Source organism: Vicugna pacos, chromosome 4 (genome assembly GCF_048564905.1).
Source record: "Vicugna pacos chromosome 4, VicPac4, whole genome shotgun sequence".
In the NCBI taxonomy this organism is placed as follows: Eukaryota; Metazoa; Chordata; class Mammalia; order Artiodactyla; family Camelidae; genus Vicugna; species Vicugna pacos.
In genome coordinates, this window is record NC_132990.1 from 57,045,136 (window position 1) to 57,066,300 (window position 21,165).

Consider the following 21,165-nt stretch of genomic DNA (forward strand, 5'->3'; position numbering starts at 1 on the left):
TAGCCAGATACCTTGGAGGACAGGCTCTGGAATCATTCTGCTTGGGTAGAAATTCTGGACCTGCCGCTTACCAGGTGGGAGACTCCAGGTGCATTACTCATCATCTCTATACTGAAGTTTTCTTATCTGTGAATGGGTATAATACAAATAGCTATCTAGTTATGGACTGCTTACTATGTTCCTGGTACTAAGATTTTCCACGTGTTACTCAACACCCCTCTCCAATAATCAATGGCGTTGAAGGCTAATATTTGCCCCATCTTACTGATGAGGAACCTAAAGTACACTTTCCCACTCCACAAATATTGCCAGGCATGTTTATTGGTGCTGGGGGTGCCCCTGGTGACACAAAATTCGTGCCTGTGTGCAGCCTGTCTGTGGTTTAGAGGAGAAGGGGGAAAGATAATAAACTCAATAAATACGTGTATTATATGGTAATTAAAGGTGATAAATGCTACAGAAAAAAACAACTGCGTAACGGAGCTAGGGAAGTTGCTGTTTTAGGCCAGGTATCCAGGGTAGACCTTCCTGAGAAGGCGACATGTGAGCAAAGATTTGAAGGAAGTGGGACAGTGAGCCACCCAGGTATCTGGGGAAAGACTCGGGAGCGGAAACAGCAAGCGCAAAGGTAGGCCTGCAAGTGAAAGCATTTGCCTAACATCCACCAACAGCGCCCAGAGCAAGCCGTGAGAGTAAGACGTGAGAGGCAGGGGCTGTGTACCCAGTAGTAAGAACTTTGACTTTTACTCTGGGTGACGTGAGGAACCAGTGGACGCGCTGCCCAGGGAAGTGATATAACTTGACCTCCTAATTCGGTCCTTGTATTTAGGCCCAAGGTTCACCAAGACAGTCGGCGCTGGAGTCACTGCTCTCAGGATGAAAGAGTCAATCTCCACCATAAGGGCTCAGCCACACCGCAAGCGCCCTGGAAGCGCCGGCCTACTACTGTGGCTACTCCAGTGGCTACACTTAAACCCCGCCCCGACCTACCGCCCTCTAGTTCCCCAGCTTCAGGGCTCGGCATCCACTTAGACCGGTCTCCACGTAGCGCTTCCCCGGCTACGGATTGCGCAACTCGGACAACCGGGCGGAGTCTGGACGTAGGCGGACCGGCGGCGGCAGCCGGCGGGAGAAGGCGACGAGGATGCCCCGAGAGCCTTCGAGACGCCCACTGACTGCGCCTGCGCACGCGCGATCCAGGCCGCCGACATTCCAGAGCCGTAAACCGCCCCGCCCCAATTCCGGGGCGGAGTTCTTGGCTGCGCCTGCGCACAGCCTCGCCGCACCGTACGCCTGCGCGCTCCGCAGTCCGGCCCCATCCCCCAGGTTTTTTGGGTGGGGGAGGGGGCGCGTCTCGGCTAGTCACGATGATGGCGGCTACCAGTCTGTGGTGAGCTAGCGGATTCTCTGCTTGTCTCGTAGAGCTCCTCTCGCCTCCTGCAGACTCAGTGGCTGGCGCCAGGCGCGTGAGGAAGCACGGCGGCCCGAGCTCGCGAGGAAGGCCGTAGTCGCGGAGGCAGCGGCGCGGCCCGGGGCCAGGGCTGGACGAGAGGCCGCTCTGCAGGGCGAATGTGACAAGCCCCCACCCCCACTGCCTTCCTCCTGAGTGCGCGAGGAGCGCGGGCGACCCCGGGGCCCCGCCAGGCCACAGACCCCGCCCAGCGGCCAGCACCCGGAGCAGGCCCGGCAGCGGAGCTGCGCGGCGGCACCATGCAGGTCACTCTGAAGACCCTCCAGCAGCAGACCTTCAAGATCGACATCGACCCGGAGGAGACGGTAAGAGCGGCAGGGAGCGCGGGGCCCGGGACGGGGCGGGGGCGGCCGCGCCAGGAGCCCGCCAGGCCTTAGCAGCGGGCTGCGCGACCGGGCCGTGCGCGAGGCCCCGGTCTCAGCTCCGAGCAGGGCCGGCGGCGAGCCCGAGCGGGGAGAGCCACGGGTGCACCCGGGAGGGCTTGGCGAGCGGGGGGGTTCGGGCCCCGGGCGCGGGGTGAGGCCTGCGGGTTCCGGGCGCGGGCAGGGCCCGGGGTCCCGGCGGGCGTGCGGCCAACCCGACCCTTTGGAGTTGGCTGTGGGCTTTGTGGCAGGGGTGAGGGGAAGCGGTGGCCGGACGCCGAAGACTTGGTGGCAGATGGCGTGGAGCACACGCCCGCGGGTACAGGAGACCTCGGCCTGGACGCTCTCGGCAGTGGGGCCAAAGGGGGAGGGGAGGTCAGGGCCGCCTGGGCGGTGGAGCCGGGCTCTCTGGTGTGGGTGCACAGGTGGGGGAGGGAGATGTAGGCGTCGCCACGACTCCTGCGTGGATCTGGTCCGGCGCTAAGGTCTAGGAGGTGGTAATCCGAGATAATGAGCCTTAAAAAAAAAAAGATATCAGGTTCCGTCTGCCGCAGAGCAAGAGGTGAGTGGTGAAGGGTGGTGAAAATGCGTTCTTTGCTCCCTTCCCCGCAGAATTGGTAACCCTTCTATTTGCATATATCTTGAATCGTTTCGCTGCAATTCTCCCGCCACCGAACCCACACCCATATCTAGATTGCACTTTGAGGCCTCTTCGGTGGTGAAGATTGTTGGATTACAACCCTTCAAATCCAGGCTCAAATTCAACTCCAGACTGATGGGGCCTCTGTCTTGGAACTCTTGAAATTGTAGGAGTTGAAACCCTGCACCCTCCTCCCACCCCCCAAATAATTGCATTTCAGGAGAGAAAAAAGAAAATAAAAACTTTGACTCTCTTCTCTAAACTCTTGAACCACCTCGAAAGTTCACATGTTAATAATCCTCATGTCGTCTTCTGTGTTCGTGCCTGCAAAAAGCCACTATGTTGAAATCAGTACAACTTTAAGCCAAGATCTAAAAATGCGTTCAGTGTAAACTTACTGCCTATGTTCTGGAATTGTGATTCTGTACATCGTTAAGGTTGTCATAATGCTTTGTTTAAAGCAACAACTTTCTGCCCATCTGTATTTTTGAAAAAAATAGTTTATTTTTGGTAGAGATGGAGGCGGGTCATTGGTGTTAATTAAATAAACCTGAACCCCCATTAGTGGCTCTAATTTATTTGCTGTTAAGATTAAGTAGTATTTAATTGGTGGTCAATAAATGGAATTGATTATTAATCAATGGATACCTTTGAGTGAAGATACAGTGTTTTACCTGTATCATTTAAACCTAAAGTTTTCTACATTTTTAATTATTTAAAAAGCATTGTTCCAACCTTTTTGGAATTGTTGCACAAAATGATTTTAGTTCAAGATATTTACTTATATGTATAAGTATGCTGTGTGGTAAGTTTGTAAACGTGCAGGAGATAATTATAGATGAGGAATTCAGTGTCCTCAGAAGTAACTGACAACACCCTGTGAATTATTATTATTAACAGAAATCAAATTCTTCCTGAATATTCCTTTACTGCTTAGTGTATGCTTGTAAGTTAAAGGGGGAAAGTTAAAATGTAGCTGTTTAATGTTTTCAGAGAAAAATTTTCGTAAAATGTCTGTTTGACTTTGATTTTTTTATAGTGATAAATATTGATGCGGCAGAAACTTTACCGGCTTATATTAACAATCCCAGAATCATTGAAACCTAAAGGATTTTTTTGTTTGTGAGCATCTGTGGGTTTACTGAAGTTATGTACTAACTTTCTACAGCTCCACTGAAATATTTATGTTCTATAAGATTTGTATAGCTCTTTAGACATTTTATGCATTTGCTGTCTTACAGCCAGTATTGTACCGATTAACTGTATTTGCTGTTTTCCAGTTTATTTCCAAGGGGATTTACTAAGTTACATGAATTGTAAAGTTTTAGAAGTATATTTTCAGAAAGCTTGGTTGTTACAGAGTTCTTCAGCTTTTTGTTGCTATTTGTCTGAATATAATTTTGTTGCTGTTTATATAAATATAAAAACTAGCATTGTTAGTATGGGGTAAGAATTGAAAGCATTTCATTGAGATGTACGACATTTACATTAAAATGACTTGTAGGTTTTTATTTTACTGGACCTAAATTTCAGAAATGGGAAAAACAACTATTTTAATTCCATCCTCATAATAATTTCTAAGTTAATATTTTTGGTATAGTATTTGAGAGTAGAATTCCAATAAGAAGCAATGAAAATCATACAAATAAAGGGAGACTGTAAGTGTCCTGTTTATAATTTGTGAAAACTAGATGACCAAGGGTATTAAAAATAGAACTAAAATAAAAGGGAAAAATAAGGACTTTAGTGAGACTTGTAGGGAGATCCACATAAAATGAACAGATTTTAGTCTTTAAAACCTCTATTTTGCCAGCTCAAAAGTTTTATTTTTACGTAGAAAGAACTAAGGAAACTTAAGTGATTTGAAATGGCCGATACAGAAACACTTGTGAGCTTGAGATGAGCAGGAGCTAAAATAAGTGAAAGAGAGGACTGAGAGAGAAGGATCATGGGAGTGATTCATTTGCTGAACAAGTAAATGTTCAGTGAGCTCTGATTGGCAGGATGGGAGGAGTATAGGGCCGTGGGGGATGTGTCTGGATCTCCTTGGGAGCCTTATTGACAGTATTAGCTTGGTCAGTGGCTATAGAGTAGGAGATGTACAGAGTGGAAGAAGCAAGAGCATTTGTTTTTTTAAGGTATTTGTATTTGCTTGAGTTTTTGAGACTTGAAAGTCTTCCTCCCCACCTGTTTTCTTAATGAGTGAAACATTTTTAACATTGATTGGTTGTTCTGTACCCCTTACTTGACCATTACCATGCACTGCCTTTGGTGTTAATCATTACAAAACAGTCTTTTATTACAGTAGTAATATATCTCCTCCTATAAAGGAAGTGGGGAAAAACCTAACAGTAAGTTTGCGATGAGACTTTAAATGCACAAGCTGAAATGTAATTATAAGTGACATCGAAATTGTGTACACATTGGAAGTTTTTGGTAAGAGTTGTAAAGATGCGATAGTTGCAGTTACTATAGATGGTATATTTAGTGTGCTATATAGTAATCTGCAAAGAACTACCTCCCTTTGTGGTTTATTTGTATAATGGTGGTTATGCTATAGAATACTGCTTGAGTGCATTGTATTTGCTAGCCATCATTTACTAGCAAATTGTTCCTATTGAGGTTTATTGTATTTTAATATAGTTGTGCTGGAGATAGTTCCCTACTATGGAAGTTTCCTAGATTATTAAAACATTAAGTAGTAAATGTATTAAAACACTACCACAGAGGTCAAATTAAGGTTTCTTGGCATACTGGTAAAACAAAATACAGGAATTACGTAAGAAATCTGGTATGATTTCTGGCAGATTTCTGCTGTTTCTGTACGTTGCACGCGATCGGTATTTAATAAAGATCTTTTGAATGAATTAAATACATTGTTTTGGTGAACTGTCAGGTCAGTGATCCCTCAGTGTTTGCATGTTGATTCATTTATTTCATATTTGTTGAATACTTAGTAAAAAATAATAGGTCTTGCTGTCAGTGGTGCATACATAGTAGTGAAAGAAATCAAAAAACAAATTTTAAAAGCCAGATAATGGTGACTTACGTAGAGAATTGAAATAGGGTGAGGTAATGTGATAGTGCATGACTGGGTGGCTACTTTTAAAGTAACTAGTCACAGAAGGCCTTTCTAAATAAGGTGACATTTAAACTGAGATCTGAATAATGATAAGCACTCAGAGATGGGGAGAGATTTTCTGTAGGGAAAGACCTTTAAGACTGTGTTTTGGGAATCAAAAAAGGTCTGTATTGCTGATCTAGTAGGTGAGGGGGAAGAGAGGTAAGAGAATAGAGAGTTAGGCAAGGGGCCAGGACTTGGAGGGCTTTGTGATAAGTGGAGGGTTTTCAAGGTGTAATAGGAAGCCTTTGGGGACTTTTAAGTGGAGGAGAAAAAATGATTTCTTTCATGATTTGAAAAGGTTACTTGGACTGCAGTTTGGAGAACAGATAGCAGGATGAGCAAGCGTGAAAGCATGGAGACCACAGTTAGTGCGGTAGTTTTTAAGGAATGACGCTTTGAGCAGGAAGATAGGGATAGGGATACAAAGAGGTGGAAGGATTTGAGATATGTTGGGAGGGGAGGGTTGAGAGAATTTTTTGATGGGTTGGTGTGGGGAAAATTGAGAAACCAAAGGTTAAACATAGATTTTGATTGTATAACTTGTGTGAGTGCTTGTGTTCTTTCCTGAGATGTGGAGGGATGGGAGAGGAGCAGGTTCGGCGGCTGGGGTGGGAACTCAGGACTTAAGATGCCTATGAAACACTGACACGGAGATGACAAGGAGATTCTTTATGAATTTAGGTTCCAGAGGGAAATTTGGGCTGGAGTTAGAGATAAGACAATAGGCAGCCTATATATTTGACCTCAATCCATGGGACTGGATGAGATCATCTCACAGTCTTTTTCAGTGTTCATTCCTTGAGAAAATTGAGCGCTGATGCCTAAATGAAACTCAGTGAGACTATAATGGAATCAGGCTTAGGGCTGAAACCTGGGAGATCTAACGTGTGGAGAGTGAGTAAGTCAATCAAGGAGCAGCCTTTGAGGTGCGAAGTATCCAAGAGAAGAAAAAATCTTTTGAAGCAGAGGAAAGGATTAAATGTGTCTACTGCTTGAGAAATGAAGAGACATGATTTGGTTTTGACAACTTGGAGGTCTTTAGTGACCCTCATGAGTAGTCTCCATCGAGTGGTGGGGCTGGAAGTTAGATCTGAGTGGACTGAGGAATAAATGGAAATGAGAAAGTAGAGATAAGTAGCTGTGTCCGTATATTGTTAATTATCCTTGATGTCGTTTTTCCTGATGTAGCGCCTTTAGCTGTGGGTTAAAAACATTTTGAGAATAATCGCAATAATTCTGAGCAACGCAGCATGTGGTGGACATTGTTAAGAAGACACACACCAGAATTGTGAAAAAATAGGGAATAGTGTATGTTTTAAAAAGAAGAAATGCAGACCAGCATGATTAGTAACTTGCCTGGGGTCGCAGAGTCAATGGCCTTGATGGTTTCCAAGTCTGAATGATGCTCTTGCCTATACCGTGACCATTCTATTACTTGATCTCTTACTCAGTGATTTTTCCTTCTGCTGTCCTTCAATTATTCAGACGCATGACTAGTAGCTAGCTCTTATCAGTACCATTCACTGTAGCTCTTCCTCTCTATCCACAGTAATCTGTTGTTAGTATCCCACTTTAACTTCTCTCTAATACCATTTCTAATGAGATTTATAATCCATTTCATCCATACTTCTTTTCACTGACCCTCCTCTCGTGTTATTGCTTCTACTTTTGCCCAGTTAAAATAGTCAGTGATTATAATCACTCCTTTGCAAGGGTCAGTATAGCATATCTCTTGAGCCAGACTGCCTAAGTTTCAACCCTGGCTGTAGCATTTGCTGTGTGATGTGACCTTGGGTGAGTTACCTAGTTTTGTACCTATTTCCTTATCTGTAAAATTAGGGTACTGCCACTGGAAGTACTAGCCTTACAGGATTGTTCTGAAGGTTGTATGAGTTTGAGATAATATACATAGCATGCTTGGAGCTGTGGCAGTGCTTGGCAGCATGGTTCCACTCTCACAACATTGTTCTTGGAAAATCCCAAATATGATTAAATTCAGCTCTTTGTGCTTGCACCTGTGCAGCTAAAAGGTGAACACATAGCTGCCTTGACTTGTCTCACTTAAACTTGTGAACAGTGATCATAATCAGGCCCTTCATACTGCCTGACAGTCATACATTTCACTAGTCCATTCACTCTTCCAGCTGTCATAGGCAGATTTCATAGCATCGCCTCTTTTTGTTTTCAGCTGATGACTCTACATTTTAGATTTTATTGAGAATATAGAAACAGTTGGGGCAGACCTTTTACAGAGTCCCACCAGAGCTACCTACCTGCCAGCCTCTTTTTATTGTGAGATAGCTATGTCTTGTGGATGGTACAATCTAAAGCCAGTTTCTCCACCTTTCCGCAGGGTCCTATACTCTGTCATTTATGAAGGATATCACTCCATCAGCGCTCCTTTTCTGCATCATTGATTTTTCCCATCTAGAGTATCCATACATTTTCCCCATCTTAATAAAACCCTCCCTCATCTCCACATTTGGCTACTGCCACATTTCCCTACTCTTACAGCAAAACTTAAGAGGAGCTCTTGAGTCTGTTTCCTTTTTTGAACATCTTGCTCTCTTTCAAATACAGCATACTATTCCTAAACTACAGGAGAGCTTTCTCCCACTTCGTAGTTGCCCTGTGTTCTTGAGCATAGTACTTAAGTCTCTTTTCTTATTAGTAAATTGGGAGTAATAATAATTTATGTGCCTTCCTCATAGAGTTGATGTGAAAATCAGATGAGTTCATGGATCTGAAAAAATTGTAATGAATTGTGAAATCAGAAATCTATGAATTTTTAGCAAATCCTGTTTTCATCAGTTTTCCAATTATTTTGATCAATGTTTTCACTATCCTTTTTTTAGAGAAGATTTGTGTGAATGAGACATCCTTCCCATTTTCTCAGCTTTATGTAATCAGAAACTTCCAATAGTGTTCAGAGCAGTGTTCTGCCATTTTTAGCTTGGAGATTGAGATTATTTGAAAGATAACGTGTCAAGTTTCTGTTGCTTTTGGAAAGAAATTTGCTATATTTAAGCCTGCCATAGCACAGTGAATCCTACCAAAGGACATCAGAATGTTTGTTCCCTATACGTTTGAATAAACAAATTCGTTGTGTAGTGTCTCAGAACTAATTTTACAAAGAAAGGAAGTTTATAAACCCTTTAAACATTACGTATACTTATTCCAGCAGAGGAAGTAGACCAGCTACAAATGAATGACTAGTATGTAAGAACAGGTCCTAGATGCTTCAACAGGTAGATAAAAATTATTGCTTGGCACTCCCTCTGCCCTCTCCTCCACACACTTCTGGTTGACTTAGGTAGGTGGCTTTTTGATAGTACATTAGATCCACTCTCTGCCTACATAGAAGCTTTAAAATTTACAAGTAACTTGGTAATTTCCGTTGGTTTTGATCTTGTTGAAACCATACTGTTTGGAGTATGTTTTATAATAGGATAGATTAAATTGGCATAAATAGGTAGGCTTAGGAGGCTAAATACCAAGTTTCTATGAAAAAAATGGATTCTGGATTTCAAATTATATTTAGTAGCCTTTTGTGTCCTAACCCTGATTGAGAATTGGTTGCCTTTGTTTACTGTCTAGCCACACGTTATTAATCCTGTGGCCTCAGTTATTGTTTCAGTAAAAAATAATCTCTTGTGTTACATTTTTTTTCATTCCTTGGGTCCAGTGGGGAGATTTTTCCTGTTACTCTGAACTCAGCTGACATCTTCATAATCAACTCTGTTTTTAGAATTAGCAGAAACCTACTTTGGGAGAGAGATTTAGGAAATATTCCTTGGTTCCTGCACCAGTTTCTCAGATGGAAGGATACCACCCAAGGAACCAAAAAGGAAAAGGCTTTTCCCTTAGCGTAAATGTATGAAATCATTTTGTAAACATATTTGGATTTGGGTTTCTCTTTCCTTTTGCTAATGGTTAATTGCCAAAAGGCTGTGTAATATTAGAGCTACTGTCCAGAATTTTCTTTTATAATTAAATCTCTTAAATTCAGTATATTCTTTTGTAATATTAATAAGCAGTGGGGAGGGTTCGTCTTTTAACTATTTGTTTTCCCTGAAATTACTAAAATAATGCAGGCTTGTTATAGTAAATAAAGTGTATAAAGTAAAAAAGTGAAAGGCTTTTAGACCCCTGGTCTAAGTAACCACTCTGGACTGTATATGCTGCTAGCCGTTTTTTTAAATATATACATGTAGTGTATAATCACAACAGTATGTTTTTAAAAATCAATTGCTTAGCAACTAGCTTTTGTCTCTTAAAGATAATTGTAAATATTTCATTCAGTCATTATATGTGCATGCTTTCAGTGAATACCTTTCATACATAGTCACCATTCTTCTTGTATTACATAAGTATTCAAATGAGTGCATGAACAGTAACGTATTTTTCCACTTCACCATTGATGGATGTTTTAGGGTTTTCAGCATTACAAGCAGTTGTGCAGTGCACATATTTTGTTCACGCATCTTTGATGTATTTGCAAGCATCTCTTTAGCATTGATTCCTAGATATGGAGTTACTTGATCAGAGGCTGGCAGATTGCCTCAAAAATACCTGCATCAGTGCTCACTAATACCAACGGTGTTTGTTATTCTCAAATACCAACTTCCATCTGAGCAAATAGCCAGGATTCCAGTAGAGATCTAGCATGGAATAAATGAGTTAAGTATTGTGAAGCTCTTTGTACACTGCCTAGCACATGGTAAGTACATAGCAGCCACGAGCTATAACAGTAATAAGGAAAATATGCTGTAGCATTGAGGAAGCTGGGTCATTATATGAATATTCAGTTGCTAACCTGATCAGCTAGCAGAAGTCCCAGAAATCTTATGCAAAAGTGATGTGTAAAAAGACTTATGTGCAAAACATCATAACACTATGGAGATATAATTTAAAAGATGTTATTTTTATATCTGAAACATGCAACTTAAATTCCTTGAGTGGAAACAATGATTAATGGTGGTTGGCTTGAACAAGGGTAGTGCCCTGGGGTGCAGTATGGTGTTCACACAGGGAAGTAGTTAGACAGTAAGTTAGAGCCACTAGATGAATGATTTAATGTGTGGAGTATAAGAGAAGGAAGAAACAAATACCTCCCAAGGGAATGGGATGAAAAAGGATAGTTCATCTGTTTTTGTGTTGGAACTTTTATTTAATAGACTATTGTGATTGTCTCCTTTTTGGGGGAAAAAATAAAAGCCCTGTCAACTATGTTTAATATTGAATGTCAACTATGTTTTTCTTTTAAAGTGTGTAATTTTATAGAAGTATGTGGCTAGAAAAAAAATTTTTTTTTGAGTGTTAGCCATGCTTTGTGTCTAGTTAGTCATTGATAAACTCTCTTTATCTAGGAGGAAATTAGCAGCAAACGATAGTTTAGTTCCTGCTTCTTGTTTATTAGCTTGGAGAAGCCTCGTTATTTATTGGGACTGTAGTGCTCAGTTTTAGGTCCATCCTGTTGAGATGACTCATTGGAAGCAGTGGCACGGGACTCAGCACAGTTAGAGAGGAGTCATAACTACATCGGTTGCTGGACGTAACCTTTCCAAGAGAGACTGTGTGCAGAATTGCCACCTTTCCCTTCTTTGCGACATCCAGAAGGAAGACATTTCTTTATAAGTTGTTTTAAAGTGTGCTCAATTTGATTGGGCCAGGGAAGATTTAGACAAACTAGTCTAGAAACCATCCTTCAGCGAATACATTATGGTTGAAATGCCTATGGGATGTCCAGCGAAGGTGTCAAGTAGAGTTGAATATGCAAAACAGAAGGTCAGGAGAGAGCTGGGCTTAGAAGTACAGATGACATCTGAATGGTTTTTAAAACTGGGGGTAAGTGAGATGGATTATCCTGGAAGTTTATTTAGAGGAAAAGGCAGTGTTGGGCATAAGTCTTAGTAACACTTAAGGAGCTGGCTAAAGAGGATTTCACAAAGGAGTGAACAAAGAGATAGGAGGAAAACTGGACGAGTTTAGTGTTATGGAAGTCAAAGTGTGAAAAGGAGAGACAGGTCAGTACTCAGGTGTGACAGAGAGGTCAGGTAAAATAGGGAAGGGCTGAGAATTGTCTGCTGGTGCTGAATTCTTAATTCCATTAAGACTGATAAGAACAGTCTTAATGGGATTGTGGGAGTAGCACTACCACAGAAAATAAGCAGCAAATGGAGAACAAAAATCCATGCTTCGGTTTATCAGGACTGTTGCATTAAGTGTGGGGTTATGAGTAAGTAAAGACAATGTGTAGTTAATTTTTTGAAAATTTGCTTGAAACTATGGCGAGGAAAGCATAGCTAGCAGGAGATGGATTATGAAGGGGTTTGGTTTTGTTTTTAAGATGATAGAGAATTGGGTCTCTTTAAGTGTGAATGGAAATGAACTGACTTTGAGGGAGAGGTTGAAAATAAAGCCAGGGCCGGGTTAGGGAACATAATGAATCTAGCAAGGTACTGGAGAACACTAGAGGGAGAGCAGGAATCCGGTTTGAGGAGAGAGATACCTGTCATTTAATAATGGGTTGGAAGAGGATTGAGATTAGGTGGGTCTGGATGCAAAAAAGTGTGTGTCATTTTGGTGGCAGAAGATTAGAGGTGCGTTCTGGGGATGTCTTCTGTGTCTTGCATGAAGTAGAAAATGGTCATCTGTGGGGAGAAGGGTAGTGTTGAGATCAGATTTAGAGGAGAGTGCAGGCTCTTGGATAATGGAGGAGAGGGCTAGCCAGGAGAAAGAAAAGATTGAGGATATCTTTCCTTTTCTCCAACAGCATGTAGAAGTCTGAATATAAATGTGGGTAGGTAGTTGGTTAGATATTAAAGATGAGACGTGTTAGCTAATGAGGTAGAAGAGTGTGACACCACAGAGGGGTTAAAGTAAATTTTATGTTGAGTACTGACAAATAAATTCAGTTGTGTTGGTCTAGATACGGAATTTTGCCTGGTGGGAGCAGCAGAAAGACAAAGGAGTCTGGGATGTGAAGAAAGTGATAGAAGTAGTGGCATTGTCTAAGCTGCACAGAGCTGACAGTAAGGATCAAAGTCAGAGTCAGGCCCCAGGGACCAGAATGGTAGTGAGATGCAAGACCAGGTGTGGCGAGCAGTTACTGAGAGAGCTGGTGGGAGTGAGATCTGTACTTACTTATAATTTCACAGAGCAGTTGGGGTTGATGAGATTCAGCCTGTGTCCTGAATGACGGTGTGTAGATGACTTAAGTGGTTTGGAAGTAAAGATCGTTGGGCTGAGGTTAAGGAACAATGCCAGAGTTTTGAACAGGTCAGTGAACCTGGTTCCAAAGTCTGATTCACATATTTTCTTTGATTCATTACCCAAGGTGGTTTTGCTGGGTTGAATGTCCCTCTGCCAAAAAAAAAAAAAAAAAAAAAGTTGAGGCATTTTGGCATATTGCCCACAAAACGTTTTGTCATTTGATACTCCCATTCTTCATCCTGTATCTCTTCACACTTAACACCAGAAATTTTTCCAGTCTTTTCCTGTATGATGGTCTACTGGATTAATGTCTGACATTAAAATTTGTGCTTTTGGTTACTAACGAGGTTGAGCTTTTCTTTTTATTGGTTGTGTTATTGAGTTGCCTGCCCCTGTCATTTGTCCAGTTTCCTTTTGGTACAAGAACCGTTTCCTACCATTTCTCTCAGTTTACTTTATTTGCATTTTTCCTTTTGGTATTTGGCTTGTTTATTTGAATCGTCTATTTAGTTTGTCAATTTTGATCTGTGTTTAATGATAAGCACGTTTAGTGTTAGTTCATGAGTACTTTCTTAGCCACATCGTGTAGATGTTGATGTGTGTAGAGTTCTCATTGTTTTGTTCTTAATATTTAACCACAGTTTTGATTTCTTTGAAGCCAGTGTTGTTTAGTAGTAAATGATTGGAGGTTTTTTTTTGTTATTTGTCCTACTTTCCTTAACTTACAAAGATTTTTGTTTTTTGAGTCCCTCCATTTTGATATACAAAGTTAGAGTGTGCGTTTTATTTACTTATTTAGGTTTTTGAAAATAGTGAAATAGTCTAAACTTTAAAAATATCTGTGCTGTGGGTCTTGGAAATAAAAATATAGTCCCTGTAGGATAGAAAAGCCCATATATAATTAGGCCTATCTAAATTGCCTACTCATCCTGACCTGCTAAGAACTGAGATTCTTGCTTATTTTTAAAATTTTATTTCTTTTACCTTTTTCTTCATGTATTTTTTCTTAATTTCCTTTTTTTGTCACATATTTCTATACTATTATTAACTTAGTCATTTAGCAAGAGATAATTGAGCACCTGCTATGTGCTAAATCACTGTGTTATGTTCTGAGAACTGGATTCACTCATAGTGACGCATGTGGTCTGTAATTCATTTGTGATTTTCACCCAGCAATCACATACAAATATTTGCATCTCTTCTCCCTCTCTAAACAAAAAGATGTAAACAGAAGCTTATCATTCACCACAGAATGCTCTCACCTTGCTCTGCCACCACTCATTTGACTCTGAGCAGTCCATTTAGCATGTAAGATAGCAGTTCTCAAACTTTCGTTTTCAAGACCCTTTCACATTTAAAAATTATTGAGGGCTCCAAAATAACTTGTGTATATACTTATATTTGTTGTTATTTACTGTATTAGAAATTTAAACTGGGAAGTTACTTGTTTATTTAAAAATAATAAATCCATTAAGTGTTACAATTAATTTTTTGTGTGTAAACAACAATAACAAAAAGCATCGAGAAGACTGACACTTGTTTTTCAAATCTCTTTCATGCTTGACTTAATAGAATAACTGGAGTCTCAGCTGCTTCTGCATTCAGTCTTTCGTGGTACCACATGCCTCTGGAAGACACAGCTGTATACTTGTGAGAAAATGGGGGTGGGAAAAAAGACGATGTCTTTAGCTCTTGCAGACCACCTACCAGGGTCCTGAGAACCTCTGGGACTCCCTGGATCACACCTTAAGAATCATGCTCTAGGTCTTAGCATCCTGTAGCAACACAGGGGCTTAACTGGATGGTCTTTAAAGGTTGCTTTAAAATTTAGGTAGTATGTTTTATTCCCCACCTTTATATAGTGGGTTGAGATTCTTGTGATGGATTTCTACTTTGGGGAACATCAGAATAGCAGTGATGGTACTGACTAACTGCAGAAAGGTCAGTATACTGCAGGGGTGATTTATGAGGCATCTGTAAAATACTCTGCTCTAAAGCTTGGAGTCAGAGAGCTGGTTTTGGGTTTCAGCTACTACTTAATAGTAGCAGTGTGATTTGGGGAGGAACCTCCCTTTGTATCCCTGTTCTGTTAAGTTTTCCACTTAAAGCTCAGAAGTATCAACTTAGACAATTTTCAGAAGTATTCTGGGAAATTGAAGGCAATGAAGTTTCCCTCCGTGATTCTTGGGCCTTTAAAGTAATGAAATTTAGTTCCATTATGTTTCCTTGCCTTTTTTACTCCTGTGCCACCCTACTTCAGAAATTGATTAGACTTATTTTCCAAATACTTAATAATGAGCCTGTTGTCATGTATCCTTAGGAATCAGAAAGACCATAAAGATTGTCTATTCCAGGCCCTCTTAGTTTATAGATGAGACTGATGCTGAGAAAAACTAGGCTACTTGTTCCAGATCATTTAAGGAATACAGTGGTTCTTAGCCTTGGCTGAATTTTGGAACCTAGTGTAAAGCTTTTAAAAAATACTTATGTCCAGACCCTACCCTCAGAAATTATGCTTTAAAATTAATCTTTGTAAAGCCCCCTCAGGTGATTATAATGAAACATTAACTGCTTTTAAAGTGAGTAATTTGCCTCTTAACATCCTCATTTAACCTTTGTTATTATTGTAGATGAGACCATTTTATTTCTTAGACCTTTTAGATTAGAGGGCTTTTCTTTGCTTTCTTACTCTGGGAAATGAGCCCACAAACTTTATAATGAGAATCAAAACTTTATGCTGTTGAAACCTTTACTTTGAATAAAAGTTGACTGGTAAAGGTTTTGTTTTAAAGTATGTATATATAACAGATAGTGATATAACAAAGTTTATATCTATCATACCTAATAATATGGGTTATTAATAATGAGTCTTTTTGGTATAATATTTAAAGGACATCTTTGAAGTTTTTGAAAGCATTAGTAATATGTGTTAAAAGTTTTACCTTACATCATTTATTCAGATTCTGAATTGTCGTTTGTTGTTTAGACTTTTTCAAAAAAATTTTATTTTCCTCTAGGTGAAAGCACTGAAAGAGAAGATAGAATCTGAAAAAGGGAAAGATGCCTTTCCTGTGGCAGGTCAAAAATTAATTTATGCAGGTATGAATTACATACAGAAATTAATATATCATTTTCTTGCTCACTGTGATATTTTAGTTGTAGGAATTGCCATCTTAATGAATTGTAGCATTGCAAATTCTGTCAGAAACATTGTACAGATAAAAGCAGTGAATAAGCAGTCATTTGAATATGTTATTAAAATTTAGTCCTCTATTCACATTTGCTTTATGTATTTCTCTATCTAATGATAGAGAGTTTTGCTTATTTTATCTTTTTTAAGTATTATATAGCTGTCTCTGGTTTTTTTCTAATTGAAAATTTTTTATTGAATCACTTTCATATGTGACATTCTGTAAGTGTAAGGTGTTACTCTTTTAACATTTATAGATTGTGACATGATTGACAATGTAGCAGTATTTATCACATTACATTATTATTGGACAGTATTGTGGTGCAATATTATTCATTATATTGTGCATTGGATCTCTGTGGCTTATTTACTACCCATTACAAGTTTGTACCCTTAAACACCATCACTCTTGCCTCCCCGATGCCCCAAATCCTTGGTAACCACCAAGTTAAAATACTCTGTTTTTCACAAGTTTAACTTCTTTAAGGATTCCACATATAAGTGATATACAATATTTGACTTACCTCACTCAGCATAATGTTCTCAATGTCCATCTTTGTTGTTGAAGATGGGAGGATATCTTCTTTTTTGTGGCTGAAAAATACTGTATATATGGGTTACTTCTTTTTATTCATTCATCCATTGATGGGCACACGAGTTGTTTTCATATCTTGGCTATTATGAATATTGCTGCTGTAGACATGAAAGTGCATATGTCTTTCCAAAATCCTGTTTTCATTTCCTTTGGGTATATACCCCAAAGTGGAATTGCTGAATTGTATGGTAGATCCATTTTTAGTTTTTTGAGGATCCTCTATATTCTCCATAGTGGTTGGACCACTTTACATCCCCACCAACAGTGCATAAGGAATCTTTTTTCACCACAACCTCAGCATCCCCCTTTGTCTTCTTGATGATGGCCATTCTAATAGGTGTGAGGTAATATCTCATTGTTGTTTTGGTTTGTATTTCCCTGATGATCAGTGATGATGATTATCTTTTCAGGTTGTTTGGTTTTTTTATTACTGAGTTGACTGAGTTCATTATATATTTTGGAGATATTAACCTCATATCTGATAGATGATTTGCAAACATTTCCCATTCTGTAGTTTTTTTTTTTCATTTTAATTGTTTCTTTTGCTTTTGAGTTCGATGTAGTCCCATTTGTTGATTTTTTTGTGTGTGCTTTTTGCATCATGCCCCCCAAATTATTGCCAAGACCAATATTGATGATCTCTTCCCTATGTTTGCTTCCAGGAGATTTATGGTATCAGACCTTGTATTTGTCTTTGATCTATTTCAAGTTAATTTTTGTGAGTGGTGCAAAATAGAGGTCCACTTTCATTGTCTGTGTTTGTTCCTCCAGTTTTCCCAGCACTATTTGTTGAAGAGACTGTTCCTTCTCTGGCTTTTGTATTTTTAATCAATCTGAGCATCTTTTTTAATCTATTGAAGTGAAACCATTTGTACTGATTATGTTTATTAATGTACTTGGAATCATTTCTGTAAGATTAAAATTTCAGTTTATCTGGTTTTTTAAATAAAATACCAAAATTGACTGAAGAATATAGAAAGCCTTATATGTCAAAAGACACAATAAATAAGTAACAAGAAAAGATTACTATTCAGATCATATAAAGAGCTCTTACGAATCAATGAGAGGATGATCCAATTAAAAAGCAACAAAGGATATAAATAAGAAGTTGCAAATTTAACTAGCCTCAGTAGTAACCAGGGAAATGTATGTTAAAAATAGACTTGATACGCTAATTTTGTGCAGGAAATTCTTTTTTTTTTTTTTTTTTTTTTTTGGTCCTTCAAAAGAAATGCTGAACACTGTCATTGTAGATGTCAGTAAGGTGGACCTTGAATTGCCCTTGGATTCTTGTCTCTTCCTAGGTAGAGATTTTGTAGTATTTTCTTAACTAAGGTGGTTTAGAGGAAACACTAGCCCTGTGATCAGGAATCAGAAGCCTGAAGAGGTACAGGGAGTTAGTGGCAGACATAAAAGTAGAATTGCTGGTTCCTAGTCTTGGCCTGTTTTCTCATTCCTGTATAAGGTAGAGACCTTTCTGTCTTAATGCTTGCAGCTTTTGATTTAGTAATTTTTTTTGATGAAAAGCTAAATTAAAGGAAAAGGAAACCTGAAGGAATCCTGGCCTCACATTTGACCTTCTGCAAGACCAGACTCTTAAACACTTCTTGTGCCTTACTCAGTTCTATTATCATCTTGTCGTTTCTGTGTATGAAGCCGTTATGAGAGTACCTTTTATAGCAGTGGAGTATTTCTGTTTTGCAGATATCCAGTATTTGTGGGAGTAGGAAGTTTGTTCTTTTCTCCTTCCATCAAGAAGGATTATAGGTTATCCCCTGGGGATCCTTGAGCCATCTCAGTATTGGATTTTATTTGTCTTCATGATCTCCCCTTTCTCAGGACCTTAATGTTTCCTTACCCAGCAAGTCTTTTTACTATAATTAATAATTTTTAAGAATTGCTTGGGATTGGGTTATCTACATACAGTGTATGTGTTTGATATCTTAGTCAAATGCTTAGGCTTCTTCACTAATCATGTATCCATTTATGTTTATCTTTATTTTGGCTAATTGGTTAATGTTTTCTTTGGGAAAAGTTTTGATTGATAGAATTGATGTTGGTGATTGTTTTAACCTCAGTTACAGATAAGGCAAAGGTCACTCTGCCTGCAATAATATGTTTTTTTCCTTAATGTACTAGGGAAAATCCTCAATGATGATACTGCTCTAAAAGAATATAAAATCGATGAGAAAAACTTTGTGGTGGTTATGGTGACAAAAGTAAGTTTCAGCCTCATTCTGTCTGTCTTTATGCATGTGAGTTTTAAAAAAAATCTCAAGTCTTCCCTTTACACTTTAAAGTGAAAATAGTTTATACACATCCATATTGGATGCACTTAATTGTTATTAAAGGTTTTAACAGTTTACTTTGGGTCAACCATAAAGTTAATAATTTAATATATTTGTAGTTTGAGCATACTTTTAAATACATCAAAGCAATGAATATGTGAAATGTCATGTTAAAAAGTTACTAGGTTTTGAAGAGCACCTTAAAGGGACTTGATGTGCTCTACTTGATAAATGCCTCAAGGCAGAAGAGGCATATAGACTAATAATTTTGGTGATATTTCTTAGTTAATGGGGTAGATTTTTAGACTAAAAAAGGAAAAGGCAGCTAAGGGGGAATGATGGAGTAATTATTGTGAGAAAGTTTTAAACAGGAACTTTTTTGTGACTATTGGACTGAAATATATTTGGTACATTTTATAAAAGTCAAAGTTTTTCTCTAAAGCAAATAATAGATTCTTTCAGGATTTCATTTTATTTGTATACTTGTTTAAAGATACATAAACATCCAGTGGAGAGTGATGACAAATAAAGGAATGGTAGTACTCATGACATTAATTTTTAGGACTGAATTATAATCCTAAATTCTAAAATCCTAATAATCTGAGAACAGTGTTACTTTTAGGACTGAAAATAACTTTAACTAGGTAATTGGAACCAGTTTATCAAAGACTGAAAGTAGAATAAATGTGGATTTTTTTTGAAGTCTCAAAATAATTGAGATAAGCAATAGAAAATAGAGTTGAACAAATAAGCTTTAATTACTTCATATTTTGTAGTGAGGGAAAAAATCAGCCAGTTTGCATATGTTGGATTTAAAAACTTTTAATCCATTAAGAACCGTATTGATTTTACTGTATTTAAGCACATATTTGATAAATGTTAAACTTTAAATATAGAAGAACAGAATCATATGAGGAAACTTTGTCTCTAGTTTTTTCAAAATAGTGATAAGATACATAACACAAAATATACCAGTTTAACAGTTTTTAGTGTACAGTTCAGTGGCATTAAGTACATTCACATTGTTAATGTAATCACCACCGTTTATCGCCAGAACTTTTTTCATTTTCCCAAATGGAAACTATCCCAGTTAAAATAGTAACTACCCATTTCTCCCATCCCCCAGCCCCTGACACCACCATTCTACTTTCTGTGTATGATTTTGACTACTCTTGTGTTCCTCATGTAAGTGGAATCTTAAAGTATTTGTCCTTTTATGACTTGCTATTTTCCCTTAGCATAATGTCTTCAAGGTTCTTCCACATTGTAGCATGTGCCAGAATTTCTGTCCTTTTTAGGGCTGAATAATATTTCTTTGTCTAGAACATAGTGGAAAATTTAGCTATACATCTGGGTATGTATTTGTTATGGTCTTATTTCCTTTAGTATTATAGTAACCTTGACTATTAAGAACATAACTAAAAGGTAAGCAGGATAGGTCTCAGAATAGGTGTATGCATTTGAGAGCCAGCCATTAGAAGGGGAAGACTGCTACAATTAAACATGATAGAAGCAATGAGAAATTACCTTATTACAAAGAAGAGCTAGGAAAAATTAGTATCAGAAGTAAGCAGAGGAACTTTGAAAAGCAGATGGGTTTGGTACTATTTAAAATGAGGCTTAAATAGCTCTTTGTGGCAACAGAGACCTTGAGGACATGGTATATTACAATATTATATTGATCACGGATAATCTTAAGACAAATATTAAAATGGGCATCATGCATTTAAATTACATTTTTATCTAGTTGGAATTATAGAACATTAGTAATTTGCAGAGTATTATATTGACAGTTAAAATTACAGAGCCAAATGTTAGACTCTTATATAAGCCAAGGAGGGAGTGAATGCTACGCATATTTTTAGAGTTCCATCCCCCTACCTTGCACTAGGCACTTTGTTCCAATACACTCTGTACTAGCTCAAATTGAGCAAGACACAAATCCACTCATTACATTTACAGTTTGTTAATTTATACTTGGGGCAAATTATGTTGAATTTTAACCCCATCTTCCATCAAAACATTTACATTTTCTCCTTAGGAAAAGTATAAGTTAAACAGGTAGTGAACATTGATAGGCTTTAGGAGAATAAAACTCATATAGTATGATTTTTACACATATGTAATTGCTTTTTGCTTGGTAATGTTTATGGCTCTGCTTTAGTTCAGAAAGTGCAGAGCGTGTGGTTATAACTTTATTTGGCCTTTGTTTAACTACATACACATCTCAAAAGTTATGTTAACCTCTTTGTACTTACAACTCTTGGTTTATAGTCAGTA

The 21,165-nt window shown here is 38.6% G+C and overlaps 1 protein-coding gene across 1 annotated transcript in view; it reads left to right on the top strand.

Moving 5' to 3' along the window:
* The first annotated feature begins 1,303 nt into the window (after positions 1-1,303).
* RAD23B (RAD23 homolog B, nucleotide excision repair protein) overlaps positions 1,304-21,165 on the top strand; it is a 43,163-nt gene continuing 23,301 nt past the window's right edge. The window contains exons 1-3 of the mRNA XM_072959874.1: positions 1,304-1,776; positions 15,830-15,911; positions 18,737-18,816. Coding sequence (XP_072815975.1) covers positions 1,711-1,776; positions 15,830-15,911; positions 18,737-18,816 — 228 coding nt within the window. The 5' untranslated portion in view covers positions 1,304-1,710. The remainder of the gene's footprint in view (positions 1,777-15,829; positions 15,912-18,736; positions 18,817-21,165) is intronic.